Source organism: Ovis aries, chromosome 2 (assembly GCF_016772045.2).
Source record: "Ovis aries strain OAR_USU_Benz2616 breed Rambouillet chromosome 2, ARS-UI_Ramb_v3.0, whole genome shotgun sequence".
NCBI classification, from domain to species: domain Eukaryota; kingdom Metazoa; phylum Chordata; class Mammalia; order Artiodactyla; family Bovidae; genus Ovis; species Ovis aries.
In genome coordinates this window covers 45,651,909-45,674,569 of record NC_056055.1, presented here as the reverse complement: position 1 = coordinate 45,674,569, position 22,661 = coordinate 45,651,909, and the positions used below count along the sequence as shown (strand labels likewise).

Genomic DNA, 22,661 nt, shown 5'->3' with positions numbered 1-22,661 from the left:
CATATCTGGAAATGGGCGCTAGGCAGGAAGACCACAGGCCTACTAGATCCATCTGCCTGACATCATTTCAAGTGATGTGGGATTTCCTGAATGAGATTTTTCTCAACCAACGTGGTTTGTTCTTTAGGATCTGAGTGTAACTTGCAATTCAGTAGCATTTTGTGCAAATGAGGCATTCCATACTGTATCTCTACAGATATATTTCACAGTGTATCTTGAAGGGTTGGGGATTACACATAGCTGTGACTGCTAAAGTGATTTCAACAAAAACAATGATGAAAACAGAAATGGGTTTTATTTCCTGAGTATATACTCTATCCCAAGCGCCATGCTAATGCCTTTAGAACATGTGTGTGTGCGCGCTAAGTTGTGTCTGACTCTTCGCAGCCCCATGAACTGTAGCCTTCCAGGTTCCTCTGTCTATGAGATTTTCAAGGCAAGAATATTGGTGTGGGTTGCTGTTTCCTACTCCAGGGTGTCTTCCCGACCCAGGGATCGACAAATCTCTTGTGTCTCCTGCATTGGCAGGCAGATTCTTTACCACTAGCGCCACCTGGGAAGCCCTTAGAATACATAAGTCTATTTAACCCTGAAAACAACCAGAAAAGTGCCTCCATTTTTACAAATAAAAAAGAAAAAGTGGAGTTTGAAGACATTAAGTAACTTATCCAAGGACACACCCAGTAAGTGGTCGAGTCAGGATTTCAACGCAGGTGGGCATATTTCCAAAGCCTGAGCTTTTTCCTCCACTGGGTGAGAGTAGTGGGCACATAGCGGGCCACTGGGAGAGTGTTCAGACACAGGCTACGAATTGTTCCTCCCAACAATTTGGAGAGGGGTCTGCATGGAGAGCAGTCTTTTTCTGTGTGGTCACTGACGCCATATCAGCATCATCAGAAAACTTACCAGGAATGCAACTTGTTTCTACTGAATTGTTGGAAGGGAACTGCAATCTGAATTTTAATACACTCTCCCGGTGAGAACCTCTGTATTTAGACTTACAGATGCAGAGGGCACTGAAGAAAGTTGTAAGGGATGGTGGAGGACAAGACCTCCTCAGTCTTTCACTCACTCTCCTGAGCACTTTCTACTGCAGCCTTGCCTGCACAGGGCACTGTCTGACATCAAGCCTGTGCACTTCACTGGGTCTCACCAGCCTCTCTCTCTGTTTTTCTGTATCCAGAAACTGTCAGGGTGATTACAAATAAACCCAAAGTCAGCAATTCACCAGTTACTGACTGATGGCTAGTTTGCTTTTAATATTCCTGCGGGGTGAAGAAGGGTCGGGGAGGGCCCATTCTGAGCTGTGGTTGGTGGCCCGTTTGCCCAAGAGCCCCAGCGTCTGGAGTGTTGGCACAGGAGATGTTTATTTGCATTGAGCACCGACTCAATTAACTGTCATGGTCAAAGGCAGCTGCAGCTTGGAAAAATCCAGTTTGGCACTAGGAGTGCAGCTGGGAGCCTTGCTGAGCATGGTCCCCTAAAAAATTAGATTTAGTGCTTGCCATTGCACATTAAGCTATATCAGGCCCTTATCAGTTCCCCTTCTGGCCACATAAGCTCTCCTCCCAGCCGTGACTGAGCGATTAGCACATAACCTTCTCTGTTGCCTTTCCTTAGGCTTCCTGGAAAGATCCAGGGCCTCCTCCCTCAGATGAGTCATGAAGACATCTGTCCGTGGAGCAGAGGAAGCTGGAGGGCCCCCTCACAGTAGATTGTCCTCCATTAGCACCTTTCTGGAGGTCAAAAAAAAAAAAAAAAAGCAAAAGGGTAATCTGGGGGACAGTGAGTGGGAAAGATGAAACTGTAAGATTGATCAAAAAGTCCATTTGGGTTTTTCCATAACACAGAAAAACCCAAACTAACTTTTTGGCAAGCTCAATATCAATGATGGTGATGGTGGTACTTGCTAATATTCTACAGGTAAAAAGCATTTTCACAGATTATGTCACTTATTCTTCAGTTGTTCATTCGCTAAGTCATGTCTAACTCTTTGTGACCCCGTGGACTGCAGCATGCCAAGCCTCCTTGTCCCTTACTATCTCCTGGAGTGTGCCCAAGTTCTTGTCCACTGAGTCAGTGATGCCATCCAACCATCACATCCTCTGCCGCCCTCTTCTTCTTTTGCCATCAGTCTTTCCCAGTATCAGGGTCAGATTTACCCCCTGAACTCTTAGTATTCTGATAGCCATTTTAGTGATAGGAAAGTGAAGCTCAGAAAGCTGATGTGATTTGTACAAGTTTGCATAGCAAATTAACGGAGCTGAAAGGAAAGGCCAAAGTCATTTGACGAGCAGTCATTCATCCACACAGCTAGGTGAGTTGCCCCTCCATCACCCCTGTCAAGCCCTCCCACTCTGTACTGGGGACTGCTTCTTGAAGGAACTGCCTACCCAATCAGGCTAGATTCACAGATACAGACAGGGGAGGTAATTTGATGAAGGAAGAATGCTGTCCCTCTATGACTCTCAAGATCTGGCCCTGATGATGCTTACCAATGACCTCAAAAAGGGTCCCTGGCCCATACCTCTGCCAAAGTTCATGTTGCGGACCAAGGTCACTTACCTAACTGCCACTGAGGAGCACACATGGTCTGCAGCATCCAGATAGGCAGTGTGGGCTCCAGCATGGCTACCCCCATGTTGGCAAAGCAGATGGAGCCTGGGGAGACAGTCCAGTGAGCCCCTGAGGCAGTCCTGAAGCTCAGATCCTTCCTCCCAAAGGGAGGCAAGGTCAGCTTACCTGCAGCCACCAGCATATAAGGGTCTCTGAGAAGCGTGAGGAGTGGAGTCCCCTTGGCACTCTGAGAACACGGACAAAAAAAACACTTCATCTATACAGTGTATATGCCTCTCCTGTTTCACAGAATGGGAGAGCATGCAGGCAGGACCTTAGAGACCACCTACATCAGCTCCCTTACTGCAGAGATCAGCCACCCACAGGTCACAGATGGAGAAGTGATGTACCAGTGTCACAGAGTGAGCTGGTGGCAACCACATGGCCCCTGTGTGAAAGGCAGTCACAAAGGGTGGGACAACATAATCCAGACATAAGTCCTGCCTTCAGATGACCACCAAGCAGGTCAGAATGGGTTGTCAGCAAGGCTGCCACTGGACAACAGGTGTCTGGATGCCTAGCCCCTCCACTTGATCACCACAGCACTGACATTTATCCAGGGAGACCCACAGGCAGATCACTGAGCTCCAGAGGTGAGCCCAGAGGTGACAGCTCACAGAGCTGCTCAGGCCTTCTGAACGCTTAGTTCTAACAATGTGGAGCCATACTGGACTGGCATTGCCAAAGAAGCCTGGACATATAGATTAAAATGTCAGCCTGAATTTCCAATTACAACACGGCCTGTCCTTCAGAAAACTCCATTCCAGCTATATTTAGTCATCTACCTTCCTTCCAAGCATACCAGCAAGCCCTTGGTCATCATGGTTACCTTTCCCTAAACTCCCTTCCTCCTTTTTCCAGTAGGTCCAAACCTCAGGCATTCATCAAAGTCAAGCTTAAATGGCCCCTTCTTATCCACAGTGTTCCCTAACTCAGTAGCTGGAACTTTTCTCTCTTAAACTTCCTAAGCACTATGTCATAATCCGTGGTCGGGGATTTACCACTTTCTATCTTGATTTAGTAGTTTATTTACTTCAGTGTTCATCGCAGCACTATTTACAATGGCCAGGACATGGAATCAACCTACATGTCCATCAGCAGAGGAATGGATAAAGAAGATGTGGTGCATATATACACAGTGGAATATTACTCAGCCGTAAAAAGGAATGAGAAGATGCCGTTTGCGGCAATACGGATGGACCTAGAGATTGTCAGACTAAGTGAAGTCAGAAAGAGAAAGACAAATACCATATGATACCACTCTCATGTAGAATCTAAAAAGGGGTGCAAATGAAGCTATCTACAAAACGGAAATGCAGTTGCCGATGCAGAAAACAAACTTATGGTTACCCGGGTATAAGGGGTGGGGGAGAAATAAACTAGGAGGTTGAGATCACCACATATATAAAATAGACAACTAATAAGGACCTACTGTATACCACAGGAAAGTCTACTCAGTATTCTCTAATGACCTATATGGGAAAAGAATCTAAAAAAGAGTGGACATATGTATATGTATAACTGATTCACTTTACTGTACACCTGAAACTAACACAACATTGTACATCAATTACACACCAATGAAAGCTTTTTAATAGCTTAATGGTTGACTTGATAAATAGGTTTAATAGTTTTGATACGATAACCCTCTCTGCATACACAGAGGGATGGATTATGATATTCAGAGATACTACAACTAAAAAGATCATGCCCTCTCCCATATATAATTCAAAGGAAAGAGGCAGATCTAAATCATAAAATGTACCTAAAGATGTTCAATAAAACTTTTGACTCAACAATCTTACTTTTTGAAATTTACTCTAAAGATTACTTCCAATTTTAGGAAAATGCATATATACAAGATTATCAGCAATACATGAACCGTGAACTTCCAGATGTTCAAGCTGGTTTTAGAAAAGGCAGAGGAACGAGAGATCAAATTGTCGACATACCCTGGATCATTGAAAAAGCAAGAGAGTTCCAGAAAAACATCTATTTCTGCTTCATTGACTATGCCAAAGCTTTTGACTGTGTGGATCACAATAAACTGTGGAAAATTCTGAAAGAGATGGGAATACCAGACCATATGACCTGCCTCTTGAGATACCTGTACACAGGTCAGGAGACAACAGTTAGAACTGAAAGTGGAACAACAGACTGGTTCCAAATAGGAAAAGAAGTACATCAAGGCTGTATATTGTCACCTTGCTTATTTAACTTCTATGCAGAGTACATCATGAGAAACGCTGGACTGGAAGAAGCACAAGCTTGAATCAAGATTGTTGGGAGAAATCTCAATAACCTCAGATATGCAGATGACACCACCCTTATGGCAGAAAATGAAGAGGAACTAAAAAGCCTCTTGATGAAAGTGAAAGAGGAGAGTTAAAAATTTGGCTTAAAGCTCAACATTCAGAAAACGAAAATCATGGCATCTGGTCCCATCACTTCATGGCAAACAGATGGGGAAACAGTGGAAACAGTGTCAGACTTTATTTTTTTTTGGCTCCAAAATCACTGCAGATGGTGATTGAAGCCATGAAATTAAAAGACACTTACTCCTTGGTAGGAAAGTTATGACCAACCTAGATAGTACATTAAAAAGCAGAGATATTACTTTGCCAATAAAGGTCCGTCTAGTCAAGGCTTTGGTTTTTCCAGTGGTCATGTATGGATGTGAGAGTTGGACTGTGAAGAAAGCTGAGCGCCGAAGAATTGATGCTTCTGAACTGTGGTATTGGAGAAGACTCTTGAGAGTCCCTTGGACTGCAAGGAGATCCAACCAGTCCATTCTGAAGGAGACCAGTCCTGGCTGTTCTTTGGAAGGACTGATGCTGAGGCTGAAACTCCAATACTTTGGCCACCTGATGCGAAGAGTTGACTCATTGGAAAAGACTTTGATGCTGGGAGGGATTGGGAGCAGGAGGAGAATGGGATGACAGAGGATGAGATGGCTGGATGGCACCACCGACTCGATGCGTACCAGTTTAGGTGAACTCTGGGAGTTGGCGATGGACAGGGAGGCCTGGAGTGCTGCGATTCATGGGGTCGCAAAGAGCTGGACATGACTGAGCAACTAAACTGAACTGACAAGATTATTAGGCTTCCCTTATAGGTTAGTTGGTAAAAAATCTGCCTGCAGGAGATCCCAGTTTGATTCCTGGGTTGGAAAATCCGCTGGAGAAGGGATAGGTTATCCACTCCAGTATTCTTGGCTTCCCTTGTGGCTTAGCTGGTAAAGAATCTGCCTCCAGTGCGGGAGACATGCGTTCAATCCCTGGGTTGGGAAGATCCTGGAGGAGGATCCTGGAGGAGGGAAAGGCTACCCACTCCAGTATTCTAGCCTAGAGAATTCCATGTACTGTATAGTCCGACAAAGAGTCGGACACGACTGAATGACTTTCACTTTCACAAGATTATTAATTGCAGCACTATTCCTATTTGCAAAATACTGGAAATTACTGAAATGCTCAAACATAGATGATAGCATAAAACATGGAATGCATACAATGGTATGCCAGCCAGAAAAGGAACCACTTTTAAAAAATATGCAAAACGTTACCATCCGAAAATCAAAATTATTCCAAAAAGTACTAAAAGGCAATCATTCCCCTAGTCATACTTTTGATACCACAAGGGTGGGGATTTCATACCAAGGAATTCTCCAGTTCTCTGGACCAACTGAATGTCCTGACAATTCAATTCAATTCCGACACTAATTACTTGCCTGCAATTCAGGAAACCCAGGTTCGAACCATGGGTCCAGAAGATCCCTGGAGAAAGGAATGGAAACCCATTCCAGTATTCCTGCCTGGGGAATTCCATGGATAGAGGACTCTCGCAGTCTACAGTCTAGGGTGTTGCAAACAGTTGGACATGACTGAGCAACTAACACTTTCACGGTGTAGACCCCACAGACTGAATCCCACTTCAGACACCAATCACAAGTAGCGCACCCAAAGGATACCAACAGTACTGTCTGACTTGGCTACAAAATCAAGATCTTTGGATCAAACTTTCCCATATTGTCTGTACTTTCTTACTTCTCTTCATGGTCTGATATGAATTTCTCAGAGCCATCTCTGTCTTGGAGTCAGATAAAGACCAACTCTGATATTTAACTGCTACAGAATGACAGTCTGTAAGGCTGCTCTGGGAGAAAATGTTGTTTGGATGGCCCCCAAGGTCTTCTTTACCCCTGAGACATTAAGATGTTATAACTATGAATACTCAGGTCCCAATGTCATTGTCATCCTGGTTCTGAATTACTATATATGACTCAGTAGTAGTAGTAGTCATCATCGTCATTGTCGTCGTGAAAGGTTTCTCTGACTCTTTATAAGGCCCTTCCTCCATCTCGGTCCAATATCAAGCCAGACTTCCCCCCCTCCCCGACACGATCCTAAATACGACCCTCTTGGGAATCCAGGACACTTCTAGCTTTCTCCAGCTCCACTCCCCTTTCTCCTTGTGGCTTAATAGGGATGGTCCAGGCAAGCCTGGATCACTGCATTCGGCCATTCTCTCTCTGTCGGCAATGGAGCTTGGTGTTCACTCACCTCGGGAGAGACTTTAGAAGGCTGTAGGATGCAGAGTTGGAGTGCTAAGAAAGGGAGAGAGAGAGAACTAGTTCAGTGGGTCCACTTACTAGTTGGAAGATCCAATGATGGTCACTTTGTCAGTACTCTGCTGCCTACAGATCTAATTCCCTGAGCTGCCTCCCTCTTTCTTACAATGGGGCAGCCCCCGATCCACCCAGACATGTCTACCCAGACACCACAGCATAATCCATTTCCAACCTAACTGGGACTCTCACCTGTGCGGTGCCTCTTATGGTGACTCACCTCCATCCAGAAGAGCCAGGAAGGCCAAGATGAGGAAGGGTACAGTCTTCCCCAAAAACACATACGTCACACTTCCAAAGGGAGCTCCTACTGAAAAGGAAAACAGCCATGGATTCCAGAGGTGAGGAGCAGTCCCCCCATTCATGTTCATCCAGTGAGCACTTCATGAGGGCCTACAAGGGGCTGAGCATTGCAGGAGAGCATAAGCCTCTGAGGATTCAGAGATGAAGAAAGCCTGCTTTCAAGGGGTTCAGTTTCTAGTGGAAGAAATGTGTGAGTAGGCATGGGGGGTGGGGGTGTGACCCAAATAATTAGAACATGATGAAAAGTAAAGGTTCCATGTAAAGAAATTAAACTCCAATAAAAATAATAATAATTAAAATTTTTTTAAAAGGGAAAAGAAAAGTAAAGTTTCCATCTTCAAAGTGCCAAGTAATCAGTTGCTTCAGTCATGGCCAACTCTGTGATGCTATGGACTGTAGCCCAACAGGCTCCTCTGTCCATGGGATTCTTCAGGCAAGAACAATATAATGGATTGTATTTCCCTCTTCAGGGGATCTTCCCAACCCAGGGATCAAATCCACATCTCCTCCATTGGCAGGTGGGTTGTTTACCACTAGCACCACCTGGGAAACCCATGTAATCACAGTAGAGTAAGTTCAAGTGGCCATAGGGGCTTTGTTAAGTAGTTAATACAGGTGGACATAAAACATGTGTGAAGAACACAGAGGTGTCAGAAAAAAGAAGAGTAGATCAAGATAGAAGAAACTGCCTGTCACTAGAATAGAAGTATTTGGGAGACCAGGAGAGTGGGAACTTCTGGTGGCTCAGCAGTAAAGAATCCACCTGCCAGTGCAGGAGATGTGGGTTAAATACTTGGGTCAGGAAGATTCCCCTGGAGAAGGAAATGCAACCCACTCCAGTATACTTGCCTGGAGAATCCCATGGACAGAGGAGCATTGTGGGCTACAGTCCACGGGGTCACAAAGCGTCAGACACAACTTAGCAACTAAACAACAACAACCCTGTTACTAAAATAGGAGTGTTTGGGAGACAGGAGAGTGGGGAAGGTTGAGACTGAATACTCAAGGGCTCCATATATGCAAATAAAGCATGTATTTGGTCTTGTAGGCAAGAGAAACACCAGTGCTTTTCTGGTGGGGGAGGACCACAATATCTGGGCATAGGAAGCTTCTTCCGGAGGCACCTTGAAGGAAGGAGGCAACACACAGATCAGGCAGGCAGCTGATGCCATGTTCTAAGAGAGATGTGAAGAGGAACTGGCCTTGAGCAAGGAGGATATAGTGGACTTGTTCATTTGGGAGTGAAAGGTGATAAAGGAGATAAGGAGGCACCCAAGTTTTAGCTTGGGTATTTGGGGAACTGGATACTAAAACAGAGTAGAACTTTGGTTCCCTGTCCTCACCATGGGGGTAAAGAGTAGGGCCAGGGGAGAGATGCTTGGTGTCTTCTTCTCAATTAGCTTGCAAACCCTTAGAGGGCAGGAACCACATCTGAGACTTCTGAGCTATACGCCCTTTGTGCTAGCATTGTACTTGGCATGTACATAATGCCCTAGGAAAGACTGAGGGCAAGAAAAGGGGTGACAGAGGATGAGATGATTGGATGGTATCACTGACTCAATGGACATGAGTTTGAGTAAACTCAGGGAGATAGCAAAGGACAGGGAAGCCTGGAGTGCTGCAGTCCAAGGGGTCACAGAGTTGGACACAACTTGGAGACTGAGCAACAACACAGGGTATATAATAGGTACTCAGTAAAAGTGTGTGTCTTGTTGGACTAATTGAGTAAACTAGATTTCGAATGAACCTCAAAGAAAGTACAACCTCAGGATTTGGAGCTTGGGATTCGAGCCTAGAAAATCTGAGTTCGTATTCCGGCTCTGGCATTTCTTGGCCATGTGACCTTGGATGGCTATGAACCTTTTTAATCCTCATCTGTGTAATGGGGACAATCATTCCTCCTTCACACTGTGGTGGTGAGGATTTTAAAAAGATTCAGTATATATTTAGCACAAAATCTGGAAGATAGCATGGTCCCCAGTTGAAAGCACTGGCCGTGTATGGAAGCGGAGATGAGGCAGCAGCTGCTAACATGTGAAGATTCACTTCCTTGAGTAGACTAGGTGTCTGGACCATCCCCAGCCCCTTATAGGATACTCAGCTTCTTAAAGGGAAGGAGATTCTGCTTTCCCTGGGCAGAATTTCAGAAGGAGTCAAAACATGGTTGGACAGAGAAGGAAGGAAAATACTATTTTCCAAGACCTTAGAAATACCTGCCTCCTGGAGATATCTCCCAGGTGCCACTCACCCAGCACTCCCAAGGCCAGGCCCCCCAAGGCAATTCCCATGGCCCGCCCTCTCTCGTGGTCATCAGTGTAGACACAGGCCAGCATCCCAAGTCCTGAAAGGAGAAAGGCAGGCAGAATTAGCATACTGTCTCTGCCACGCTCACTGAGTCCTTGGTCTTGGCCCGATTATATCTCCAGGAGTCATCTTAACTAGAGTTTCAATTGGAAGGGTTTTACAGAACCTAACTCATAGTATTTTATACATACTGTCCCCAAGGGTCCCCCAAATGCCCACATGACTCACCTCTTCTGCTCAGAATATTATTGGAAGTGCAAAAGTCTCTGAATGCAGAATACCATTATCCAATGATCCTGTATTTCATATCACTTTATCATTTCCTGGTACATTTCCCTGAATCCATGGATAGGGAGTAGGTCAAGGGAATGAAAACCCATGGACACAGAACACTGCTCTGTTCGATGAAGGTGCCCATGGAAAAGCATGAAAGCACCTGGGAGAGAGTATGGGCTGGGCTCTTACTTCCACTTACTTACATGTACAATGGCATAAAACCTCTACTTCATAGGATTACATGAAGTCACGTATTTGATAATACTTTGCAAACTGGGATGTTGTTACCAATAGTATCAATATTACTGTTTCTATAAAACATTAAGAGGGGGACAGAGAAAAGACCACAAAATGGCATTAAATTAAAACCTTGCTGACTGTACCTTTTGCCTTGGGCTTGGTCTGACCTGAGCTAACTCCACCTAAATATTACCAGAGAAACTTACATCAGTCTTAGGGATTTAGAGGCCCTGCCAGCAACTCTATAATTATCTTGTTTTTGAATCACAATTTCTGCATTTTCTGATGATAGTTTCCTTAATTTCTTCATATAAACTTTACAGGGTCTGAAGGTATCAATAGCAAGAGATTGGTAAGAAATGTGTGTGTGTTTAAGATGTCAGCATTACCTGCAACAGATGAAAATGAAGATCCAATGCCTTGAAGAGTTCGGGCCACAAAAAGCAGAGTATAGGTACCAGAAAAGGCAAACACTGGACAAAGAGAACAGCAAGAATTCCTCAGTTAGCAAATGGTCTGACCACCAGTAGATGGGCTCATGATATTATAGATATGAGCCATTATGCTCATGTTTTAATAAAGAGGGATCACTGCTCCCTGTTTTCAGAGCTGCTTTTCTAATCCCTCCCTTAATTAGGATTGCATTATAATTGACATGAAGACTGAGAAACAAAAGAAGCATAAATTGATGCACCATATGGTGGACAGAAGGCTGGGTGCCCACATTTCCTGCTTAAAGCCCAACATCCTGCCCACTGGAGTCAGGGCTGAACATGTAACCCAATGCCCTGGACTGAGAACTAGTCCCTAGACCCTACTTTTGGATTCTCCGTATGCCACAACCTGATTTGATCTTTGCCATAGCTGGGTCCTATTGGGTCATCTGGAGTGGGAGACAAAAGCTATGTGTACTTGAAGGTCCATGGGTATTGGGTAGAAAAGAATATCTTGTGATTCAATTGGATCCTTCCTCTCATATTGGAAAATCTTTTCACCAAGTCAGATCAGTAAGTATTTATTAAGTAATACTGAGCATGCAGCTGTGCTGGACTCTGCAGCCATGTGAAACAAAGAGACCACCCAGTTCATGCCCTTAAAGAGATGCAGTCTACTGAGACTAACAAGCACGCATGAAACTGAGGGCCAAACAGGAGTATGTTATCAGAGACTAAATTACAGAGTGTTGGAGGTAAGGTTGATGAGTCCAGACATGTCTCATCCCAGATTCTAAGACAACACCGCAGAAAGGGAGAAGACTTGCTCCCAAAGTGTCTGCATCAGCAACGTTGAACCCCTTTGCCCATTCATTACAATGGCTCTGCTTATTATCTTCCCCCATTACTTCCCCCACATGATCACACCGTCTCCCAAACATGCAAATGATTGGCCTCTCCCTGCCACACTTCCAATGATCTCTCCCAGGCTTTCTGATTTCAATCTGTTCAAGGTCTGCTACCCCTGTGTCCTCTGAGAATAGTTAGACCAACTCATCCCTGTTTGCCCAGGACCTTCATGATTTGATTTTATTTTTATTTATTTATTTTATTGGTGTATAGTTGCTGCCTTACAATGTTGTGCTAGTTTCTGTCGTACAATGAAGTCAATAGGAGATATATACACACACGTATATTTCTTCCTTCTTGGACCTCCTTTGCACCCACCCATTCCACCCATCTAGGTCAAGAGACATGTGAAAAGATGATCAACATCACTAATTATTAAAGAAATGAAGATCAAAACTTCAATTGAGGTATCACCTCACACCACACATCACACACACAATGACCATCATCAAAAAATCTACAAACAATAAAGGCTGGAGAGGGAGTGAAGAAAAGGGAATCCTCTTGCACTGTAGGTGGGGATGTAAATTGATGCAGCCACTGTGGAGATCAGTATGGAGATTCTTTAAAAAACCGAAAATAAAACTACAAATCTTATTTTATGTTTTTGGCCACACCTCACAGTATGTGGGACCTTAGTTCCCCAACCAGGGAATTGAACCTGTGCCCCTTGCAGTGGCAGCATGGATCCTAACCACTGGACCACCAGGGAAGCCTCTAGGACCTTTGAGGTTTTAAAATCAAAAGTCTCACATCCTGGGAAGCCCCTCAATCCCAGGCAAACTGGAGGGTTGGTCCCCCCTGTTTAGGAAGACCAAAGTAACTTTGCACCCCTAACACAGGCCACCATGTAACTCCTAATTACATTAAGTTTGTTTTCCAGCTAGGGGGCCCTTAGGGAGAGTGATGGGCATCAGAAACCTCATTTAGTATTTAAAAACCCTGACGGGGACTTCCCTCGTGACACAGTGGATAAGAATCTGACTGCCAATGCAGGGAACATGGGTTCAGTCCCTAGTCCAGGAAAATTCCACTTGCTGGGGCACAACTAAGCCGGAATGCCACAACTATTGAGCCTGTGCTTTAGAGCCCTGGAGCCAAAACTACTGAGCCTGCACGCCTAGAGCCTGTGCTCCACAGCAGGAGAAGCCACAGCAATAAGAAGCCTGAGCACTGCAATGAAGAATAGCCCCCTCACTGCAGCTGGAGAAAAGCCAGCACAGCAACCAAGACCCAATCCAGCCAAAAATAAAATAAATAAATACTTGAAAAAAAAAAAAAAAGACAAAACCTTGAAGGAATGCTACATAGGATCCCCTAAACACCAAATGTTTGCTAGAGTTAGGCCAACTCAGCATAGCAACACTGGTTATGGCATCGAAATAATAATTATTATTTAATACACACAGTTTGGTAGATAAGAAAGCTTTCAAAACATGAGTTCTTGGCAGAGAATCAGGCTAAAAAAGTATGGGATCCACTAGCACACTGCATTATCTCATTTTGCAGCGTGTTTGTCCTGTTGTCCCGGCAACCATCAAGTGCCCAGGGAAGCCCCTGGGGTCCAGTGGTGAAGAATCACTTGCCAATGCAGGGGGCATGGATAGCATACCTGGTCCAGAAAGATCCCACATGCTGGGGGGCAGCTAAGCCTATGCACCACAACTACTGAAGCCTGTACGCCTAGAGCCTGTGCTCTGCAACAAGAGAAGCCACCGCAATGATGAGACTGAGAGAAGAGCCCCCACCCACCACAACCAGAAAAAGCCCGTGCACAGCAACGAAGACCCAGCACAGCCAAAAGTAAAGCAAATAAATGAATAAATCTTTTCTAATGGAGTTTATTCAAAAAAAAAAAAAGAATCTGCCTTCCAATGAAGGGGACATGGATTCAATCCTTGGTTAGAGAACTAAGATCCCACATGCCACGAGGCAACTAAACTCACGTGTGGCAATGACTGAACCCATGCTCTGCACCTAGAGAGCCCGTGTGCTGCAAACTACAGAGCCCATGCACGCTGGAGCTCGGGCACCACAGCTAGAGAGAAGCCATGCAACACAGTGAAAGATTCCGCTTGCCACAATGAAGACTCAACCTTGCCAAAATAAACAAGAACTCTTGGAGTTCTTAGAACTCCAAGATGTGTAGAACCACATCTTTTCATTCTTTACATTCCCTCAGTGACTTTTCACCATCAAGGCATCATACATATGCACCATAGATATGAATTATATCTATCTCATTTGATGAAACAGAGCACCTTATTACTTTTTAATACTCGGCTGGTAAAGAATCTGCCTGCAATGTGGGAAACCTCAGTTCAATCCCTGGGTTGGGGAGATCCCCTGGAGAAGGGAAAGGCTACCCACTCCAGTATTCTGGCCTGGAGAATTCCACAGACTGTATAGTCCATGGGGTTGCAAAGAGTCAGATACGACTGAGCAACTTTCACTTTCATCACTTTCAGCCTAGGTTGAGCTCCTAGAAGTTCAATAAAGATTTCTTAACATTCTCAGATAGAACTTCACACACGGAGCTCCTGCACTTTGTCCCTTCTAGCCCTGACTGAAACAAGTTCCTGTTAAGCACTGGTAGAAAGGAGTCAAGTTCTCTGCTGGAATGGATGGAACCTTCAGGAGGAACAATAGGAAAAATAGAAAAGTAATAGAAAGGTAATAAGAAAAATAACAGAGAGGGACTTCCCTGGTGGTCCAGTGGTTAAGAATTCCCCTGTCAACGCAGGAGACAGGAGTTCCATCCCTGAGCCAGGAGGATCCTACATGCCTCAGGGCAGCTAAGCCCCTGCACCAAAACTACTGAGCCCATGAACTCTAGAGGCTGTGCCCTGAAACAAGAGAAGCCACCACAATGAGAAGCCCTCGCACTGCACCTAGAGAGTAGCCCCCACTCACCGTAACTAGAGAAACCCCACACACATCACCAAAGGCCCAGCACAGCCACAGATAAGTAAATAAACAAATAATTTGGAAAAGAGAAACAAGAGGGAGAATGGGTGTGCTACTTGGAGGAGAGGTAGCAGAGGCATCAAGCTGCCTTCCCTTCATTAACCTCTCCCCATCCCCTCACCCTCGCCCCATTTTCATTCTTTCTTATTTTTTCAGGGTCAATTTCCAGGTATATTTTACTTCATTTAATATTCTCATTTTATCTCCATTTTATTGGGAACATTTATCTGATGCTGGGTAGACTATTTGTCTGTCTCTTTCTTGTTTCCTTAGCAAATTTATTCTCTAAATCTATAACCTTTCATGGCCTTTCTTGAAGGAAGTAAACTTTTTCGAATTTGCCAGTTGCTATTGACCAATTTGGAGAGGGCAATGGCAACCCACTCTAGTACTCTTGCCTGGAAAATCCCAGGGACAGAGGAACCTAGTGGGCTGCCATCTATGGAGCTGCACAGAGTCAGACATGACTGAAGCGACTTAGCAGCAGCAGCAGCAGCATTGACCAATTTAGATTTTTTGTTAGTTGCCCTTTACCCTTGTAAATCAAAATACTATGATCTATTCTCAAAGATGAGAGGTTTGTACTAAACTCATTCAAGGGATTACTCACACACACACACACACACACACACACACACACACAAACACATATACAGATACACACACACACACACACACACACACACACACACAACATTATACATATTAAAACAGCCTTCACAGTTATCCCCAGCTGAATGAAGTGAACTATCTGTTCTTTTACAGTGAAATATACAAATGCCGGGCTTGCCAGTTGGCTCAGTGGTAAAGAATCCACCGGCCAGTGGAAGGAGGTACAGAAGATTCAGGTTTGATCCCTGGGTCAGGAAGATCCCCTAGAGGAGGAAATGGCAACCCACTCCAGTATTCTTGCTGGGATAATCCCAAGGGGTCACAAAGAGTCAGGTACAACTGAGCAACTGAGCACATAGTTGCTGCCACATAGACTAAGTTGTCTCTCCTGCTCTGGTCCCCATAACAAAACTGTAAAGCATTTAAATCAGTGTCATAGGCCACTTAGTCAAATGACTAATTAGCTAACTTGACTCTGCTATCTTCCCTATAATGCATGTGATAAAATCAAAGTTAATCAATGAAGGGAAGAATAGCAGGAACAAATTACTTACTAACTGTGGAGATAAACATGATAACAAAGCCAGCAAACATGGGGATGTGATATCCGATCCTAAAAGGGAATTAAAAAAACAAAAAGATACAAGTCCAATAGCCATCCATATACTTGCACTATATTGCTTCATGCAATTGGGAACAGAAATGTGGTTATTTGAGTGTTTCTGAATGCAGGTATAGAGATGGAATATTACACATGAATACATACAAATAAACAGGCAAATTTACCTGTCAGCCAGGACCCAAATCCTCTTTTCCAGAAAAGATAACCTAAGCAGAGTACAAATCTTTTTGAAACATCAGAATAATCCCAAACCATGAAGTACTAAGAGGCCAGCACTCTAGACTGCAATCGGCTTGTCCTATTTCCACCCTTTCCCCATTTAAACCATGTTCCAGGGCACTGAAATAACACCAATAGAATACTTCTGTTCACTGGTTCTCTTCTTGCTACTCAACAGTCATGATGTTACAAAGAAAACCTGAAACTCATGGTATTACACCAATATTGCATTGTCCTTCCCAAACAGCTGACTGCCTGGGATGCAGACAAGTAATCACCTTTATCCCTTCTAACCACCTTTATGATATCTTAGCCCATCCTCCTATTTCTGAGTCTCTGAGTTCCCTATATGGCACTGCGCCCATCAAGATACCTGTTGGTAAGAGGTCCCATGAAGGGGTTGACCAGAAGTTGCATCAGAGCCTTGGAAGCAAATAGAACCCCGACCCATATGTTCTCTTCCTTCAGGAATTCTGTGGCTTGAAAGCAGTTGTTTCCATGCACTACATCAGTTTCAGTGACTGGAGGGGAGACGGTACCATAAATGCCACTTGTCCTTGCTGTGCCACTGGGCACACTTTCTTGAATAGCCACGGTGTTGTTTTCAAAGAAGGAGAAGATGGTGGAAAAAGCGGGAGTGAGGGCAGGCTGGGAAGTTGTGGTGGAGTCGAGGTATCGAGAACCGTTGATGTCTTTGAACTCTTTGGCATAGAGGTAGGTGGGCACAATGGGCACTGAAAGTGAAGTACAAGTCATGAGGGCTAAGGCCAGATTGTCTTTTGACTGTTAGTCAATCCAGGGACATTACCACGCAATCCAGATTTACATTCATGGAGATGTCTAAGTGATATGATCTGAAGCCTACCCAAAGGCTGTGCCGGGACTTCGCTGGTGGTCCAGTGGTTAAGGACCCACCTTTCAGCTGAGGACACGGGTTCGATCCCTGGCCCGGGAACTTAGGTCCCACATGTTGTGGGGCAACTAAACATGTGTGCCACGACTACTGAGGTCCTAGAGCCTGTGCCCAGCAACAAGAGAACCCACCACAGTGAGAAGTTCATGTACTGCAACTATAGAGTAGCCCCTACAACTAGAGAAAGCCCGGGTGCATCAGCGAAGAACCTGTGAGCCGCAAAAAGAACCCAGCACAGCCAAAAAAAAAAAAAGGACTGTGCCTGCCCAAATTATCCTATTAGCTCAAGTGCCTGAATTCCAACCATCATACAACTGGTCCTCATTATTCACGGATTCCATATTGGCTCATTCATTCACTGGCTCACATTTATTTGTAATCACCAAAATCAATGCTCACAGAGCCAGCATGGTTTTTCTTAGACACACATGCAGAAAACACTGAGTCATCAGATGTTCGGTTTTGCACCTGAGGCTGAACAAGGCAGACTCTGCCTTCTTGTTTCACTCTCACACAGATATGCAGAGCATGAGGTGGGGAGGAGCAGTGCAAGGCAAGAATGTGCAGCTCTGGGGCCAGTTGTGCAGAGCTTGAATCCACTTGCCACCTGTTAGTGGAGCCGCCTCAGGCAAGTAAGTCACTTAACACTTCTGAAGCTCACTATCTCTTCTGTTAAAAAAAAAAAAATATATATATATATATAATCTACCAGGACAGATAACGTTTTTTTTAAATTTAAGATTATAATCTATTGGGGTATGCATGTATATGTGTGTATTTTCCCAAGGAGCGATTATTTGTCATTAAAATATTAATTGACTAAATGCATGCATGCATGAGTGTACACCAAGCCAATTCTGTTGTGCCCAGCTCTATGGACTATATAGCCCACCAGACTCCTCCATCCATAGGATTCTCCAGGCAAGAATACTGGAGGGGGTTGCCATGCCCTCCTTCAGGGGTTCTTCTCAACCCAGGGGATTGAACCCGAGTCTCCTATGGCTCCTGCACTGCAGGCAACCAACTAAATATTAATTGACTAAATCCAGTGCTCAGGGACTTTCCTGGTGGTCCAGTGGCTAAGACTCTATGCTTTCACTGCAGGGTCATGGGTTCGACCCCTGGTCAGGAAACTAAGACCCGGCATGCCCCAAGTGAGGCCATAAATAAATGTGAATATAGATAAATAAACCCAATGTTCACAGAAACTTTATAGAGCATAATTACCACACATAAGAACTGACTGTACTGGATTTACAATTTGTCTCAAGAAGATTCTTGTTTGGAAGCATATATTTTACCCAAGGGAATTCCCAGGTGGTGCTAGTGGTAAAGAACCGCCTGCCAACGCAGGAGACATAATGAGACACGGCTTCAATCCCTGAGTGGGGAAGATCCCCTGGAGGAGGGAATGGCAACCCACTCTAGTATTCTCACCTGGAAAATATCAAGGACAGAGGAGCGCAGTGGGTTACAGTCCAGAAGGTCTCAAAGAGTCGGACACAACTGAAGCGACACAGCATGCATGCATGTATTTTATCCGAGGGGAAATATGTTGGCACCCATTTATATACGAGCATAACTAAATGTAAAAATTAATATACTACCAACTTAAAAAGAAGAACTGGGAGGGAATGAGCCACAGGAAAGTAAGATTTGAATAAGGAATTGGAAATCCACATAGAATATGTTGGGCTTCCCTGGTAGCTCAGCTGGTAAAGAATCCACCTGCAATTCTGCAGTGCAGGAGACTCGGCTTTGATTCCTGAATCAGGAAGATTCCCTGGAGGAAGGCATGGCAACCCACTCCAGTATTCTTGCCTGGAGAATCCCCATGGACAGTGGAGCCTGGCAGACTACAGTCCAAGGGGTAGCAAAGAATCAGACATGACTGAGCAACTAAGCACAGCACAGAGTGTGTTATTTTGACAGAACAGACAAAAGTAGCACAGTGAGAAAATACTCACTATCCCAGAGGCCTTTGGAATAATTAGCACCCTGGAAAGGAGTAGGGGGAGGAAGAAAAGGATTTCCAGTTCTGGCCCCAGGTCAGCCTCTTTGATTCGGTCAGATGCTGTCTGAACCTCCTTCTCTTTGAACCTCTGGGGTCTTTCAGCAAAGGTTGGTAAGTTTCAGACTCCATTTCCTGCTGTTTCCTCCAATCCCTAGCAATCTTGGTGTCTTCAAGCACAAAAGGAAAAAGTCTCCAGTCCATTCACTGCAGAGTTCTAACAGGGCACATGCTGCCCCCTGGGGCACAGAGCAAATTAACCCCCAGCACCAAGACCCCCAAACGTACCCACCACAGTGAGCAGCATGTTGTCCAGGAGCAGAGCAACAAACACCACCAGCAGCACCAGCTTCTGGGATTCTCTCCCCTTCTTCAGTAACCGCTGAGGAGCATCCAAGACTGTCCTGAGCATGCTGAGGGCTGGCCCAGGGCAACTTCACCAGGTTCTCAGGGAGGATCCTATTACAGTTACAAGTCTTTGCTGAAAAAAGGGAGAAATTCTCTGCAGAAAATTGAAACTCATGATTAAAATGAGAAGCACAAAGAGTTCAAGTGATAGGATGGTATTTGTTTTGTTTTGTTTTTTTCATTTAAAAAAATATTTTCTTGAAGTATAGTTGATTTACAATGTTGGGTTAATTTCTGCTGTACAGCAAGGTGATTCAGTTATACCTATGTCTATATTCTTTTTCATATTCTTTTCCATTATGGTTTATCACAGGATACTGAATATAGTTCCCTGGCCTTGTTTATCCATCCTATATATAATAGTCTGCATCGGCTAATCCAAAACTCCCAAAGATCAGACGGTATTTGAACTTTTCCGTGCTCGCATCTCTGTTCTCTTCTTATCCATCTCCATAACCCACTCCCAGAATGCCTTCCAAGAAAGCACTGCTTATCAGCTTTTTATATCTGGAACTTTACCCTGCACATGAAGCAGGCTTTATAGAGTATCATGGAGTTCTATGTTTCTCAAACATCAGACATTTGCCCACCACCTTGGTAGTTTATAGCATATCTGAGGACTACTTGTATTGTTATTTACTTAATCTTTTCCTCTATAGCCACTTTTAAAAGCTGAAACACTATTGTGTAAAAACATAAATTTATGTGCCATGTCAAAAAAATAATATTCTATGTCTATGTACCACCTCAAAGTAGCCCATGTGCCGCATGCAGTGTTATTAAAACTTTTGCTGCCAGCGAGAAACACTGACTTCGACCAGCCTTTTCATCTCACAGATGAGAAATCTGAGATTCAAGAAGCTAAGAGGTGTGTCTCAGGTCACACAATTAGTAACAAACTAGAACAAAATCCCAAGTTTTTTTTTAACTTGCAGGAAAGTACCCCACCACCTTTCCTTGTTCTGTGATACTAGAAACACACCTATTTTTTTGTTTAAGCTTACAAATGCCGCTTAGAAATGTGTGCTACTCTGTGTAAGTAAAATCCTAGCTTTGATGATTCATTTTCTACTTAGGACTTCACCTCTTTAGTCAGCAAGAAGTCACAGTACTTTGTTAAACTTCAGGTAATAACAGTTGCTGGGAAGAATTCCATTTTCTTTTATGTTGTTTCTGTTGTAGCATCAACAATTCCAATTTTATAATGTTTGAGATAGATTACTGTTAAGAAACATATCAGGCTCAAAAAATTGTGTTCCTCTTAATTTGAAACCTGTCTTAAGAAAATAATCAGAAATAGTAAAATATTTTCAAGTAAAAATTAAATGTTTAAAATAAATAATCCTATTTATGTTAGTGAAGAAATGATACATTTTGATGGTAGAATATAAATAGTTCTCAAAAATAATGTTTTCAAATAATTTTCATGATTTAGAAAATATCATTGATATGTTAAGAAAAAAATGATATTAGACTGTATTTATAACCTGATCTCAATTACATAAAAAATATAGATGCACCATTTTAAAAGAATAGAAAGATACACACACAATCACACGAAAGTTATTATAATCAATGACAAATTATCTTCTTTTTGAGTTATTCTATAACTTAATTATTCTACAATTAACTAATTCCATAATATAAGAAATAAATGATTTTAAATGATGATCATTGGGGTTCAGTAGTCAACTTCACATGCTGGAAATATCCAAGCAGTGAGCTGCTCTGTTCTAAGGCAAGGGCTGGAGGGAAAATACCGTCCACACTAGAGATCCAAGTGACTGAGGAGTCCCCATGGAACCAAATTTTCAGATCAGAAGCTAAGAAATAAGCAGAAAATGCCTGCAAATCATTTAAGAACCTTCATTTCTCTGAATATAAGGAAAAGCTATTTCTAAACACAAATTGACTTACAATATATAAGAAATGCGTACATAAGAAAAAACTAAAAGAAAAACAATGGAAAACTCAAAGATGTAAAATGGAATAAAATAAGTACTCTGAGAGCAGACCAAAAATATATAAATGATCAAAACCAAACGGAACAACAAACCAAACAAAACCAGGAATTTGTCAACAAATCAGCAGTAAATTTTAAAGTCATAATTCTCTATTCAGAGATACAAATTATAAAGAAGGATTAAATGTGGCCAGAGAGAGAAACATCTTACCTTAGAATTCACCTGGTATGAGATACTCAGTGAGGTATTGCCAGCTGTTAACAGTTCAGCAGGGACTTTTCTCATAAAGTGTGCCTGCTGGTGGATTTATTGCCACAGGTTATCTGAGGAGGCCATGTGTGCCCTTTGTCCACAAAGATTTAATTGGAACCTTAACTCCCTGCGTCACAGGGAGGAAAGCACCACTGAAGAGCACAAAGAGCGGGGAGAAATTATCCTAAACAAAGATGCACTAGGCTACACTGTTTTCCATCCATGCTTATCTATCATCAAACCCATTAACTTTTGTCTGGTCTGAATACAAATTGGAAGACACAGCGGAACCAGGGTATAGATCCTGTCCCTTGTTACTTAGTCAAAGGGCTTCACACATCCGGTTGCTTTCTGGAAATAAGCAAATATTAGAACACCCACAGGACCAATAAAAAAAAGAAAACACCAAAAAAAATGCTGCTATTCTCAAGTTTAAAAATCCAACTCCCATGGTCTCTTTGGAGGCATGGATTGTGCAGTTCCATCTTTATATCCCAATGCTAGCTCAATGCTTAGCACATAGCAACCTCCAGTAAATATTTCTTGTGTTGATGACTGGATGGATGGGTTACATGAGAGAGTATGGCTCATTATGGAAGCTTGGAGTGGCCCTATAGGTCTATACTTTCACAACATTGAAGAGTCATCATTAGGGCAAAGAACATGCATGCTAAGTCACTTCAGTCATGTCCGACTCTATTTGACCCCACAGATTGTAGCCCGCCACACTCCTCTGTCCATGGGATTTTCTAGGAAAGATTACTAGAGTGGATTGCCATTTCCTACTCCAGGGGATCTTCCTGACCCAGGGATCTAACTCTTGTGACTCTTGCTTTAACAGGCAGGTTCTTTACCATTAGCACCACTTGGGAAGCCCATGCAAAGAACATAAATAATTTATAAAAGAGCAAATACAACTTTTGAGCAGAGTAGTAGCAGAGCTTTCCTAATTATGCAAGTTGTAGCCCCTCCTAATTGTCTTAATTA

The 22,661-nt window shown here is 43.5% G+C and overlaps 1 protein-coding gene across 4 annotated transcripts in view; it reads right to left on the bottom strand.

Annotated features, from left to right (window-relative positions):
• The window catches only part of SLC18A1 (solute carrier family 18 member A1), a 41,930-nt gene extending 20,216 nt beyond the window's left edge, over positions 1 to 21,714 (bottom strand). For 2 of the 4 annotated variants that reach the window (XM_027964381.2, XM_027964382.2), the window contains exons 1-10: positions 21,633 to 21,714; positions 19,339 to 19,552; positions 16,500 to 16,860; positions 15,840 to 15,898; positions 10,753 to 10,836; positions 9,792 to 9,884; positions 7,461 to 7,550; positions 7,176 to 7,219; positions 2,743 to 2,803; positions 2,566 to 2,661 (exon numbers count right to left, since the gene is read on the bottom strand). In XM_027964381.2, the coding sequence (XP_027820182.2) occupies positions 2,566 to 2,661; positions 2,743 to 2,803; positions 7,176 to 7,219; positions 7,461 to 7,550; positions 9,792 to 9,884; positions 10,753 to 10,836; positions 15,840 to 15,898; positions 16,500 to 16,860; positions 19,339 to 19,462 (1,012 nt within the window). In that variant the 5' untranslated portion in view covers positions 19,463 to 19,552; positions 21,633 to 21,714. The remainder of the gene's footprint in view (positions 1 to 2,565; positions 2,662 to 2,742; positions 2,804 to 7,175; positions 7,220 to 7,460; positions 7,551 to 9,791; positions 9,885 to 10,752; positions 10,837 to 15,839; positions 15,899 to 16,499; positions 16,861 to 19,338; positions 19,553 to 21,632) is intronic. The other 2 variants (XM_042243181.1, XM_042243183.1) reach the window with 2 other exon arrangements.
• Positions 21,715 to 22,661: the final 947 nt, after the last annotated feature.